The sequence below is a fragment of the Arachis ipaensis genome, chromosome B7 (assembly GCF_059453495.1).
Source record: "Arachis ipaensis isolate K30076 ecotype BB chromosome B7, ASM5945349v1, whole genome shotgun sequence".
NCBI lineage: Eukaryota > Viridiplantae > Streptophyta > Magnoliopsida > Fabales > Fabaceae > Arachis > Arachis ipaensis.
This window is the reverse complement of record NC_142442.1, coordinates 138,603,754-138,617,999: the sequence shown is the minus strand read 5'-3', so window position 1 is coordinate 138,617,999 and position 14,246 is coordinate 138,603,754. Positions and strand designations below refer to the sequence as shown.

At 35.4% G+C, this 14,246-nt stretch overlaps 1 protein-coding gene across 1 annotated transcript; it reads right to left on the bottom strand.

Annotated features, from left to right (window-relative positions):
* Positions 1 to 10,611: 10,611 nt before the first annotated feature.
* LOC107608443 (phosphomevalonate kinase, peroxisomal-like) lies at positions 10,612 to 11,142 on the bottom strand. Its single transcript, XM_016310237.3, has 2 exons — positions 10,996 to 11,142; positions 10,612 to 10,878 (listed from the first exon to the last, which is right to left on the bottom strand). Exons 1-2 carry the CDS (start codon positions 11,140 to 11,142, stop codon positions 10,612 to 10,614), a joined length of 414 nt encoding a protein of 137 aa, XP_016165723.1.
* Between the last annotated feature and the right edge of the window lie 3,104 nt (positions 11,143 to 14,246).

Genomic DNA, 14,246 nt, shown 5'->3' with positions numbered 1-14,246 from the left:
AGGTATTTCGATAAATAGTCTTGCTGTTACAAGAGTAACCATGAATAGTTATGAGGCCATAGAAGCTGAATGCATGCATCAATTTGGAGTTGTACCTAGGACCAATGATTGCAGAAAAAGTTACATCAAATTTACCTAGATTAGAATGTGAAAGATGAATTACATTTGAACGATCAAGTTGCCATCAAGAGGTATGTGAAGTGCCATATCTTGCTATTGTTTATGTCAATTTTGTTTACTAATAAGTCTGGGTTAGTAGTTCACTGGAAATTTATGCCGCTACTCCACAACTTTTCTTGGGTCAGCGAAATTAGCTGGGGATCAGCATCCTAGCACCCTTGTAAAGAGCCTTATGTAAGGCATCTCGTTTTGACTATAAGGAGATTGATGGTCCACTGACATTATTGCATATCTGGGCTTGGATTTGTTTTCCATTTCTTCTCCTGATTCTTGGCTTCCCGCAATATTTTTCACTTGCTAACTGGTAATATTAATTATTAATAACTTTACTAAGTGTTTTACATTGTATTATAATGTCTAGTCAAAAAGTTTACTAGTGAAAAAAAATGATGTCAAATGGTGTAACTGGGAGCGTGCTAATCGGTCGTATAGATATCATACTATTGCTCACTTTAGGAGATTGTTAGATGAGGTGCAGGAAGGCTATGTATGTTCTAATTGAATAATATAAAATCATCTTGAAATCCATGTATGTTGAACCTTTGTATTATTTGGTGAATATTTTTTTTTTGTATTTGTCCAGTTTGTTTGGGAAGCTTACGGTGTTGATTGAACAGATCCATACGTCATTCTAAAAGATGACATCCATCTTCATTCACTGGTTTGGAGCACAACGGTACCGTTGATATCATTTGAGACTCTTGAGTGGCATGCAACTGAAAGGTGCAGGAGACAATTTGGTTTTATATAGGGTGTCCTACATCAGGAGAGGTTTCTGGATGATCAATATGGTGAGGTTTTGACCAGACTAAAAACTTTGATTCGTCTGTCAACCATCCATTTTGGATAATGTAATGGACCAATCGATACAGTCATGTCCTATATGAGATCCTATGTCTTTGCAACATCCATTGGACTTTTACATGTATTGGTATTGCATGAAATATGACACTCACTTGTATTGGTTCGATCTTGTATTGTAAAAAAAATTAAGAGGGCAATACTATGGTGAATCATCCATCCTAACCAAAGTCACCGCCACTGCCACAGCCACAACAACCCCCACAGCCAACACCACTGTAAGATCCATCTCAGCAGTCTTCGATTCCATATGTTCTTCAGACATATTCCACATCACATTTTACACCGCCATATCCATGGCATCAATAGTATTGAGGTGTATCACAGTTGGAAACAAGGGACCCAACATGGTTTTTCCAGCTACTTGGATTCATGGCGACGCAATTGGGTCAATCACAGTTGTGTAACCAGAGCGAAGTCCCCCCACCCATGTCGATGCAGTTGAGTGTGCTGACCTAGGGAAGGAGGTAATTGGATTCAAGAATTTGGTGTTGTACTCCTTCAACAAACTCTATAGGCAGACTAACTGTTGATTCGAGTAGGAATAACGAGGACCGAAGGATTGTTAATAGTAGGAATCCTATCGTATCCCAATAGGTCTCATCAAGGAGAGCACAAGGGAACTCGACGGTGATGATGATGACTACCTAGTTGAGTCCCTGGAGGGGGATGAAGATGATGGTCATGACGAGAGTGATGACGATGACGACCATGGTGATGACCCTGGGCTGAGTATAGGTATTGTACTTGTGTTTATTCAAGTCTTTGAAATTAATTGTATTTTGCTCGTTGGTTCATGTGTCTGTTGTTAGTATTATAATGGATCTACATTTATTTTTTTCGTCTAGTATTTTATTATTCGATTGATATATATCTTGTCTTTATATTTTATGTAAGTGGTATAGGTACAACCACAAGTGACTCTCCAACTCTATATTCTCGAGGCAAAGGATATAATTTTAGATCTGATCCCTACACCAAAATGCAAACAAATTCGCCCCATCTGCATTTAAAAATGTTGCGAAGAAGTGCAAACAATTTTGCAAAGATATAAAGTGGACAATTAGAAAGTAGCGTGGGACTAATATAATATTTGTACTTTGTTTAACTCGTGTTATTGTAGTTTATTAAATTTTTTAAAATGGTGACATGTAGCGTCATTAAGTAATTTGTTTATCAACTATGCATGATATAAACTCAATCTACATCATGCTCAATTAAGGGATATATTTAACAAAAGTTTAAACATAATAGGACAACACTATTAATGAAACAAGACACACATCATACATATCAGGTATTTTATGCAGCACCTCCTATACTTGCACTATCACGTTGATGACATTTACCATCACTACAACAAATCTGGCAGATATCAGCGGTGTTTTTATGGAGGTTAAAAAAATCGCTGCAAAATGAATAATGGTGGCGGTTGATGCAGCGGAAAAGAGTGGGACTGCAATTAGTTTGGCATTTAGCGTCGGTTGGTGCGGCTAGAAAAGAATGTGTAGCTATTAGCGGCGTTTTCTTCCAACCCCCGTAAAATGCGTTTACATACATATTTGGATGTTATCCCTTTTTAAAAAACCAACAGGGTATAATCTACTTAAGTTCTCACTACTTTTTTTATGAAATATGTTTGAATCACTGTTACTTAAACCATTACACTATTTTTGGATTTGTTTTACGTAAAAAAATTAATCAGTTAAAAAAATATATTTGTTTAATCATGTGAACAAATTTAGTAATTAGATTTTCTCATTTACTATAAGATCTTTTAAGTTTGCATTCAAGCATAAATATAAAAGAAAAAAATAAGTCAATTTCTGAATTTATAAAATTCAATCGAGCATAAATTTAATTTAGCTTCTTCAAAGTTAAACTTTACTAAACCTAAATTAAGAAATTCTTAAAGTAGACAAATATGTAATATTACGACCCAAACTATTAAATTAAGGGAATCAACCTAAGTCTTAAAATAAAATGTCAAATTTTTTTTTCAACATTGTATTGATTTGGCAAAAAATACTATGTCAAGAATCTACAACCCTCACGTATTACAGGATCTGATATGTCCTCTAAACCATGACTTTTATTTAGATTAAAGCCCCTATTTGCAACATGTACATCATCTTGTCTTTGTTGATAATCTAAAGTTTCATTGTCTTTTTTTGGAACCTTATTGAGATCAAACTGCAAGGAGATGTCAATTTCAACAGACAAGATATCAACTAAATTATCTTTTGAATCAGTCTTTGCCCCATCTACACTGTTATTAACTATTTTGATTGAATATTCAGCTAATACTGAAATTATCAACATGCATACAACAGTCTGAGTCTATTCAGAAGAAACTGAGAACTCTCAAGTTATTAGATAGTAATTTAGAGAATTAAGGTACATTAATATGTAAAGACAATTTTAAAATTAACTAAAATTGAACAATAGTTACCATCTCCCTTGTTGGAACTTTGGGTAGATTTCTTAGAAAGAAGCTCTGTAATGTGCAATTCTATAAACTTCATTTTCTCCTGTGATGCAATATCCAACTCAACAGCATGCTTGTTTATAAAGTGCGTTTACATAATAAAAAAATATAGTTCATGGTCTTTTTCGTAAAACACATTGTTTCTTCATGATGCACTTTCTATATTAGATATTTTTTTTTACCTTCAATTCAGCAAGTATGTCTTTAGAGCTCTTCTCAGATGCATGTCACAAAAACATAGCCAAATTTCTTCTCGTACACTGATTCCATTCATGAAGTTCCTACAAATTTAAATGTTAACGTAACAAATATTATTGCAGCAAATTTGTTAGCATATATCAACTTAAAATAAATATTATTCAAATATAGTTTAGCACAAATTTTTTAGGATATGCCTAAGGAACAAACCTGCATGGTAGATTTGTTCGCCGTTTCCAAGTATTGGTTGAAGCAAGAGCGTGCTGATATAGTCTCCAACCAACATCTAACATTCACTTTACGAAATCATATGTCTCTAGTAACAGAAATTGCCTGTTTCAATAAAGAGAATAGAGAGATCATAACCATTTCTTTAGCGAATGTTGTGCTTGCACAATAAAATGAAAAGTCCTCCGTTTTCATTTAGTATGTTACACCATCATTTTATGTTCACTAATATTTATTAGTCATAACAATCTTAAAATTGATAATAATTATTAGAGATCATGATTATCATAAAAATGACATTAAGAACAACAACAATAATAACAAAATTAATACTTTATTGTAAACTAACTTTTTCTGAAAAAAAAAACTTATAAAGAAATGTGAAACTGCTTTTATTCATTAAACCCAACAAATCAGTAAAGACTTAATTGAAATACAAAAATACAGATCGTGATATAGCTAGCAAACTACATATATCATTAAGATTATTAAATTTTTTAATTACACAAAGACCCTTTTTAAATTACATTGACTTTTATTCTATTTCCAGTATGCAACCTCATCGATATTTTTAGAAGCATTGTCTGTGGGGTCTTCTATATCATCATTCTTTGTCAACTGTAAATCTCCAATGTCACCTGCCGCTGACATGTTCAACCCTGGCTGTAGAGAAAAACCAACTTTAGCTTCTTCATTCTCTTCTTCTATGTCATACAAGTCTTTGGTTTCACATGAACCACTACGCTCCATTCTTTATCTAATTCATCATCCATATAGTGTACGAGATGAGCCGCTGATGCCAATATGTACAATTCATGGTCTTCTCAATCACCGGTGTGTATCGAACGAGAGAAGTTAACACTAGTAAGATCGAAATGGTCTTATTTGATACCTCTACTGGTAGTTGTATCCGCCCAAATATACTTGAACAACATGCTGTGAACCGACAGCTGTAATTCAATTCAATTATGTTTACTATTTTGCGGAATATGAAACATTACCAACAACCACTTTATTGTCACACATGCTTGCATAACTTCGTGTATTAGATGAGACATATACTCTACTATTTTGGATTTTCATCCTTTCTTCCTTTGTCATAGTTCTAAACTTATACCGGTTGATGTTGTACGCCTCAAAATGTCTTGCTTGAAGTATGGGTCCATATGCAAGCCATTTAATTTCATTTGAATACTGAGTGCTTTCCATTGGAACCTGCTACCATATAACAACCATTCTTAATATCATCAAAGGTAGTATATTGCAATAAATATTTTATGCTAACAAGGCAAATGGCATAATGCATACTCTATGCTAACCTCTTGTTTGAACCACTGAGTAAATTCCTTGTGAACAATGCTGTCTATTTTTTATTGCGACCTTGTTTGATCTTGTAACATTCTCTTTATTTTTTCTCTAAATGAACTATATGAAATAGCAAAACATTAATCGCAAATAGTGGACGGATGAAAAGATTTGTATCCAAGCTTTAATTTGAAATATAACATAAGATTACTTACTCAATAAATTCAGAAACAGCCTCGCAGTTGACTAGCACGTGACGATGTGCTTGATGTTGTTCCATTCAGAAACAGCCTTTCCAACTTTCGGGAACACAATGTCCCCTGTATTAGGGCTCACTCCACTAGGTTGATCATCAACTCGCACCGGTCGATTTATCATAGTCTCAATGTTATCCAGATATCTAGAGCAGAAAGTTAAAATTTTCTCAGATAAGTAGCCCTCCGCAATTGGGCCTTCTGCTTGTGTTCTGTTGGGCACATATTGTTTCAAACGACCCAGATACCTTTCAAATAAAATTAAATGATATGCTTAGTATAAAAATTTGATCAAACCACATGTCTAGACGGGGTTATATAGGAACTAACCTCTCTATTGGATATATCTACCAAAAATGTACTGGACCACCAAGTTTTACTTCTTTAATAAAATGCACGATAAGGTGTACCATGACTATGAAGAACGATGGAGGAAAATTCATTTCCATACGACATAGGGTATGAACAACATGATGTTGGAGTTCATTAAGCTGTAGAGGGTTAATGGCTTTCCCACAAAGTGCTCAAAAAAATGATGAAAGATCGGCAATTACGGTGGCCACTGGGACAGGCAGTGCATTAGAAGTAAATGTTCCATCAGAATGTGACAATCATAACTTTTCAACCCAGACAACTTACGCTATCGTAAGTCAACACAACGTGTAATATTTCAACCTAGACAACTTACCACTACTACTACTACTACCTAGGCGGGTGTTTAAAAGTTCAACCTGGAGCAAGTGGAATAATTCACTACTGCTGCTACTACTCAGGCGTCATAATCACTGACATGGAGCAAGCGAGACGAACCACTATTCCTTGCTACTGCCCAGGTATCTCAAACATACATTCATTCAGTCTAAAAATAATCATCATTATTATCAAATCTCAAGCATTGACCTGGAGCAAGCGGGACGAACCACAATCCTTACTACTACCCAGGTATCTCAATCAAATTCAATTTAATTTTTACATTCATTCTCATTACCATTCAATTATTCAAAAATCATACTCAAAAATCAATCTTCATTCTCGCACTCATTCTCATCATATCTCTTATTATTTTCTTCAATAATTCAAATTGAAAACATAATTCATTCTCTTCTAAATAAATCAAACTCCAAAACGTAACCTTTTCTTAATAACTGCAAAAATCAAATTATAAAATCCCTTAAAAATCTAAATCTTTCTAAATACCCATTTTAAATGAAGTCTCAAATTTTTATAAAAATTTGGGCAGCATCTCTAAAATTTGGACTATGCCACCCTTACGGGTCCCAACCAAGCCACAATTTCCAACCTGTTCCCAACTAACTTCAAATATCAAATCCTTTCCAAAATCAAAACAAATTCCAGTTTTGAATCTTTTCTAAAATAAAAAATTTCCAAAATGAAACTAAATTCTAACATTAAACCTCTTCCAGTAATTAAAGGAAAATCAATTCAACAATGACCAACTTAACAAACCAAAATAGCAAATCAGAATAACCAGCTTCCTCAATAATTCAATAAATCAATCAAATAAATAATCACAGCCATCCAAACAGTCCAATTCAATTCGTAAGACTCATGTAATTATAAAAATATATTTTTCATATTATCATCGACTTATAAGAACTCTTGAAAGTAAAATGAATTTAAGAAAACGTCTCTACCTCGATAAACGAATCCGTAATCCAAACGCATCAAAGAAAGTCTTTTCTCTCGGCCTGCGGTCAGCGAAAGCCACAACCTCAGCTCAAACCATATTCGCAGCAACCACAGCAATATTAAAGCAACATACAACATTCAGAGCACGACCCTACGTTACCAGAACCTCAGAATTTATGACCAAACATAACAGAATACTAACACAGGGGTTTTTGAAACATAAACACTTACTGTAATAACAAAACAAAGCAGACGCGACTCCGAATTGACCCGGCAGTAGCTCCGATAATAACCCCAAGTGACAGCGGCGAGTAAAAACCCCGGTGATGGCGAATGTAACAACCATGCAGCGTCAAAATCTTGTCAGAACCCAAAAGAACAAAAACCAAACTTAAAACCCGTACCGAAAGTGGTCATCGGCAACGACAGCAAGGTTTCGGATGGTAGAGGCGGCGTGAAGCTCTGGGGGTTCAGCAACAGTGGCGGTGGCTCCTTGTCTTCTCTTCTGTTCACGTTTCTGTCTCCCTCAGATCAGATCGGCGGCTAACCTCCAGCAACGGCAATGGAGCACGCGACGGTGGCGGCTGGGCTCGTCAACGATGGCGGCAACGACGAAGACGGCTCGGATAGCAGCAGCGGCACGATGACCTGTCTCTGCTCTGGCAAAGGACTGAACGGTGACGATGCGGGCTCCATAGGATGGCGATGCCTCCTTCTCCTCGCGCAGTTCTGGCGGCAGCTCGTGGACGGAACGGACGGCGGCGGCACAGACAACTTCCCCCCTCCACCGGCGCCCTCTTCCTCTCGGATCTCCTTCTCCCTTCCCCCCTTCCTTTCTTCTTCTCGCGGCCTCCCCCTCTCCTCTCTTCCCTTTCTTTTCTTGTTGCAGCCGTTGCTGCTGCTGGTGCTGTGTGTGTTGTGTGTGTTTGTGATATTAGGGTTAGGGTTTGTTTTGGGTGAAAATAGGTATGAGGGTGTTTTTGGTAATTTTAATAAAATTGAGACATAGGATATTAATTTGAAATCTAATTAAATCCTTAAAAATTACTCTAAAAATATTATTTGTTGTACCAAAATACTAATTAATTTAAAATCAAATATTTTAATTGAAATAATAAGATAATAAGATTAATTTATATAAAAATATCAATATTTAAATTAAATCAAATTCTTATTATTGCATAACTACTAACGTTATAATTTAAATATAGAAAATAAACCAATAATTATAAAATTAGATAAGAATCTTAATTTATTTTAAATTCAATTAATCAAAACTTGCTTTAATTATCTTTAATAAAGAAATTTTTAAAATTAAAGCTATAAATAGATAATTGAATTTGACATTAGTTTATAATAAAATTTTCAAAAGTTATGGATCTTACAAATGTCATTCCATAATTACTTCAACTCATCAACCAAGGACTGCAAGTAAATATCTTTGTCATTACCTAGCATTTTAGGCCTAGGAATAATCATAGATAATAAAAGACCTTTGATTCATGCAAAGCCATGGAGAAAAATTGTACGGGATAAGAATCACAAGCCAAATGGAATACTTTGTGCTCATGTTCCCAAAAGGATTAAATTCGTCGCTAGCTAAGGCCAAGCGAACACTGCGCGGATCCAATGAAAAAAAGTATTATTCGCATCAAATTTTCTCCATTCTTCAGCGTCTCTTGGATGCCTCAAAAGACCATCGTTGTTATGACCCTCTTTATGCCATAACATGTCTTTAGATGTTTTGCTGCACATGAATAACTGTTGCAGTCCCGGAATGAGAAGAAAGTAACGGAGAGTCTTTGCTGGTATTCGTTTCCCATTTCTCTTGACATGAATTTTTAGCTTGAGAATAGAACCCTTCCGCGTCTTTTGCTTCCATCTTGAAGTTCTGCATCGTTTGCACTTGGTCAAGTCTTCATCATCATCCCGGTATAACATGCAATCATTTGAACATGCATCTATTTTCTTGTATTAAATTTCCAGTTTTCTAATTGTCTTTTTGGTCTCATAGAATGTCCTCTCATAACAAATCTAGGATCATTGACATCGCCTTGTCACTAACACCACACATACACTTTATATGGTAAAGCTTCACTAAGAATAATAGCTTTGAGTATTTTGAGCATCCGAGATATAATTGCTGCTCTCCATCTGCAAGTAAATCATTAAAATCCCTCGCCGCGCAACTTGGCTCGTCATATAAATTCGGAAATTCTTGTTCATCATCATTAACATGTTCTTCCATTGTGGTGTCATTGCTCCCGTGTTGTATTGAGAAATCGAATGCTTCATTGACCATTTGCGTCATTGGATTTGCTCAGGATATTGGACTATCAGTAGAGCGCTTGAACCTTGTGCCCTCGTCACAAGGTTTCTCACCATGACGAATTCAGACAGTGTACCTAGGGGAAGGGCCTTATCAACAGGTGGTCATACGCATATTCTCTTGTTTCATAAGTTGGAACCCACACTCTAGACATGGATATTTTATCATACCATCTGACGATGCATTAGCAAATATAAAATCTAAGAAATTGTTTAATCCTTGCTTATATTCTACACTACCCCGTGTCTCTAAAATTCAGTTTTTATCTATATCTAATATAAAGTAAAAATATTTTATAGTAATTAATAATTACATACCAATTATTGAAAAAATAAATATTTAAATAAATAATGATAATAGATTATGCATGCATTTAATGCTTTTTAACTAATTTATAAGTCTTGTTTACATATTTAATTTATTTGGGTGTATTAGCAGTTTAAGTCTTTGTTGTGTATGTCATGAAATTGTTAGTTGATTTTTTACGTGGGTTCACAACTAGAAAATGGATAAATACAGACAGATTTACAGACAGATTTAGTCTTTATTACAGACGGATTTTTGGTTATCGACGGATTTTGTCCCTCTGTAAAAGCCCCGTCGGAAATTATTTACCGACGGATTTTTTTCCATCGGAAAATTATCGACGGATTTTTACTAGTTACCGACGGATTTTCCCTCTGTAAATTCTCCCTCCATTTCCTGAAGGCGACAAACTTACAGACGGATTTTCCGTCTGTAATTACAGACGGATTTTCAGACGAATTTTCCATCTGTAATTACAGGCGAATTTTCAGACAAATTTTCCGTCTATAATTACAGACAGATTTTCAGACGGATTTTTTGTCTGTAATTACAGACAGATTTTCAGACGGATTTTCTGTCTGTAATTTAAACTTTGGAAAATCATGATTACAGACAGAAAATCCGTCTGTAAATCCGTCTGTAAGGTAAAATAGAATTTTTTTTACTTTTTCTAATTACAAAATAAACTTGTTTTCATACAAAATAAATATAAATTTAATACAAATTTTTATCTAATTTATATTCTAATATTTATAATATTTCACAAAATAAACAAATTCATTGTATTAAAAATAAATAATATTTACAATAAATTATTCAATATGAATTGAAGATATAGCTGAAGTGATTTCATTTGTTCTAGGGTCAGCACTTTCTAAAGAAACGCCACAAGGATCATCTTTAACCAGAAGGGCAAGAACATTGAGTGAGCTCCATGTTTTTGTCACATTGCTGCTTGAATATCCCAAAGTAACAGCAAAGACGGCATCAAATCCTCCTGCTCCTGGAACTCCAGCCAACAACACTCCTTCCAAGTTCAGTGTAGCATCTAAAAGTTTTGTTTGTGATTCTGGTTCAATCTGCATGAATTGCAAGGAAAGAGTAGTGATATTCTACCAGCAGATATAATTTATAATCAACATCATTCAAACAGAAGAAGCCTAATAATAAGTGCCAAATCAATGAAAGGAACTTACAAGAACACCTGCAGCCTCACCCATTAGGCGCATATGATATCTAATCCCAAGCATAGCTTCTTTTGCACCTAGCAATGCTTTAATAACTGCTTCCTTGTTGGGTTCAGAAGCTTGCTCTATCCACTGCGAGAATTGCATTTTCAACATCAACACAAGAAGAAAAGCAAGAACATTAGAGCCTGAAGTGTAGTCTCAAGAACATGATATCACATATGTGCATTAGAAATTCAGTCACACCACTTGAAACTGAAAACCAGGCAAACAGTAAAGTTGGATATATAATCTCTTTCAAACCCATCAAAAGTCAACTTAATTGTATAAGTCTAATAGTAAAGATGTCCTATCTCATTGAAATAACTAATAAACAGGAATGTAAAAATTTAATCTAATGCAAGGCATACCATAAGGCCAAAATGTTCTAGTTATTTAACAGTGAGCATTATCAATCAGTTTACTCTACATACCATAAGGCCAAAATGTTCTAGTCCTTAGGCTGCAGATTATCACTTCCTTTTTAATCAATGCGGATGAGTTAAACCAGTTACACATATCATGATAAATTAACCTTATGCTAGTTGTTATGTACTTCAACAACCACTACATATTCTCAAAGGTAACTGAGATAAATGGAACAACCATAAATAATCTTGGAGAAGCATCATAGTCATTGTTTTTATATGCTCCTTTAATAAATAATCTTGTATTTTTTCTAGAAATGGAAGAATATAAAACACTCATATAAATCAAATGTGTAATGCAGGATCCAAATTTAATACCTCATGAAAAAATTTAGCTTATTTTTGCTTTCTTATTGTTTTTGGAAAAGGAAGTAATAATTGAAAAAGGATGTTATGAACTGTTTGATGAAATAAGCAATGGAAATAGAATCAGGCATCAAGAGCTTGGTGAGCCGAATCCATAACATGGTTCTGCATATAACCTCTTGCATGTCTGTTTATTCAATTCCTTTGCAGTAATGTCACAACAAACACAACTAAGAAGAGGTTTATTATTATTGGCTAGCAGTGTATCACTACTTCTCCCAAAAAGTTTAACAAATAAAAGAAGACAATATAAATTATTATATCTCAATTGTACTCAAACTCAACCTTTTTCCATATGCCACAATCTAAAGTAATGCAAGTTATTTCTTGATTCCTACTCAGGCGGCTGGCGGCTGCAACTACTTAGTTGCATTGTAATATGCTATTATTTCCTTTTTCTAATTGCTCTGGTACCATTTGTTTCACTTCTATTTCTGAAATCATCGTTTATAGCAATGATGTGCAAAACAGATTTGATTAAGTATAAACCCCCATTGTTGAATCAATCCATTTGAATCCAATGCTAAAACCAATAGCAGGAATAACCAGCCGTGCTCTGCAGTTATTCAAATCTCCATAGTAAAAGCAATTGCTTGAACAGAACTTTAAGATATATCAAGAAAACAGCTCAAATTAGCAGACTATTGAAAAAATCGAACTAAATTTTTGGTACTCCAGTTTGCAAATAGTAATAATGATATTACACAAGAGAGGGAGAGTCCCAGGAAAACGAAAAGGCTGTGTGTAGCTATGTACCTTTGACAAAAATCTAGAAAGAAATTGCTCGGAGGAAAAGAAGCTGAGAAAGAGAGCGGTGCTGTTGACACCATATTTGCCGCAGACCCTCCATGCTTCAGCTTCATCATTGGGCAAGAATATTCGTCATGGTTATGAAACAAGCCACATATCTTACAAGATTTTCCAACACCAAAAAATAAAATAAAAAACAGCAAATGACAAGCAAAAATATGCTGCTACACTTTTCCCCATAAAGGGCTAACGTGAACTTAAAGCATGTATATACAGTTGATACATCGAAGTGAATCTGAAGATTGTACCAATCCATAAAATTTAATTGAAAAACCATCATCAGAAGCATATATATAAGAGGCCTAAAACATGAAACTTGAAGTAACTAATAAAACTTAATCATGAGTTGCATTTCTAAACTAAATGAAAAAGAATGAAAATATTCTTCACACAGTTCACGAGCTCTATGTAACAGGTAGATTGAGCATAATTATACCCCTGATCTTCTAAACTTCCAAACTTCACTTGAGTTTCTCCTATAACAACCTTTCTAAATATGCCGAAACCTGATACTTTCTACTCACCTCAGGACAACTGCAGTTGTAGATCTAAATTAAAAAGAGAGGTTAGTGGCAGACATATATATCAGCAAAAGGAAAACTAATCTGAAACTAATACAAGTCAAACAACCAAATAAACAGAAACACCGCCATTAAGAAGTAACCATAAGCTTTCAAGTTATAGAACAAACACACAAATTGAACAGTACAAAGTACCATTTTCATGTAAGGAGAATATGCACATCACTGAATATGAAGATAAGTAATTTATAGAAAAACTAAAGGGATAAAACAAAACACATTCTTGTAATGTAATGTATCGTAGAACAAAGGGATAAAAATGAAGGTAAAAGACATCACAGTCATTGTATCAAACATGTGGTGATCATTACCCCAAGTGGTGCCAATACAGAAGGCCTTCTCCTTCTGCACTTCCAAACACTCCTGCCAAATAAATAAATAAACAGGGAGTTTAAAAACGAATTAGAATTAGTATTCATAATTTTATCTGAATCAGAAGTGAAAGCGTGAAGCAGCTGAGGTGTTCACCTTGTCGAGATCCTCACGAGAACGAGAGGTTCTCGTAGTTCTTGTACTGCTTCAATCGAGTCTCGCGGTACTTCTGTAGCTGTGGTTAAGCTTCACCCATGGAATCCGTTGTATATCCTTCCCATGGAGCTTCAGCACAACCACACGCAGGAGGAGACAGAGACCGGCGACGCAGGAGGAAAAACAGAGCGTTACGGGTTTTAGCCATGGAGGAAGGAGCGACATTTGAAGGCTTACGAGAGAGTGAGCACGACGGAGGCTTTGAGACGGAGGGAGCGGCGAAGCAGGGGTTGGAAGTGCGACGAAGTCCTGGAATTAGGGTTGGAGGCGCGACGAAGCTCTGGGGTTAGGGTTGGATGCGGCGGCGGAGGGAGCCCGTGCGACGCAAGGTACGACGGAGATAGATCTGTGACGTCAGCGGCGGCGACAGCGGCGGACGAAGCTGGTGTGATGGAGAGAAGAAGCAACTCGGTGACGGAGAGAGGAACAAGCTCATTTGATATGGGTAGAGTGTAAATGGATCGAGTGGATAGAGATAAGATTAGGGTTATCTCAATATTTACTGACG

What these genes read in the sequence shown, in the direction of transcription:
- LOC107608443 (XM_016310237.3), bottom strand. Translation starts at nt 11,142, where the DNA reads ATGTTGAAAATGCAATTCTCGCAGTGGATAGAGCAAGCTTCTGAACCC. An exon ending in GTGAGGCTGCAGGTGTTCTT is followed by an intron (nt 10,879 to 10,995) that starts GTAAGTTCCTTT and finishes CAATTCATGCAG; the next exon opens with ATTGAACCAGAATCACAAAC.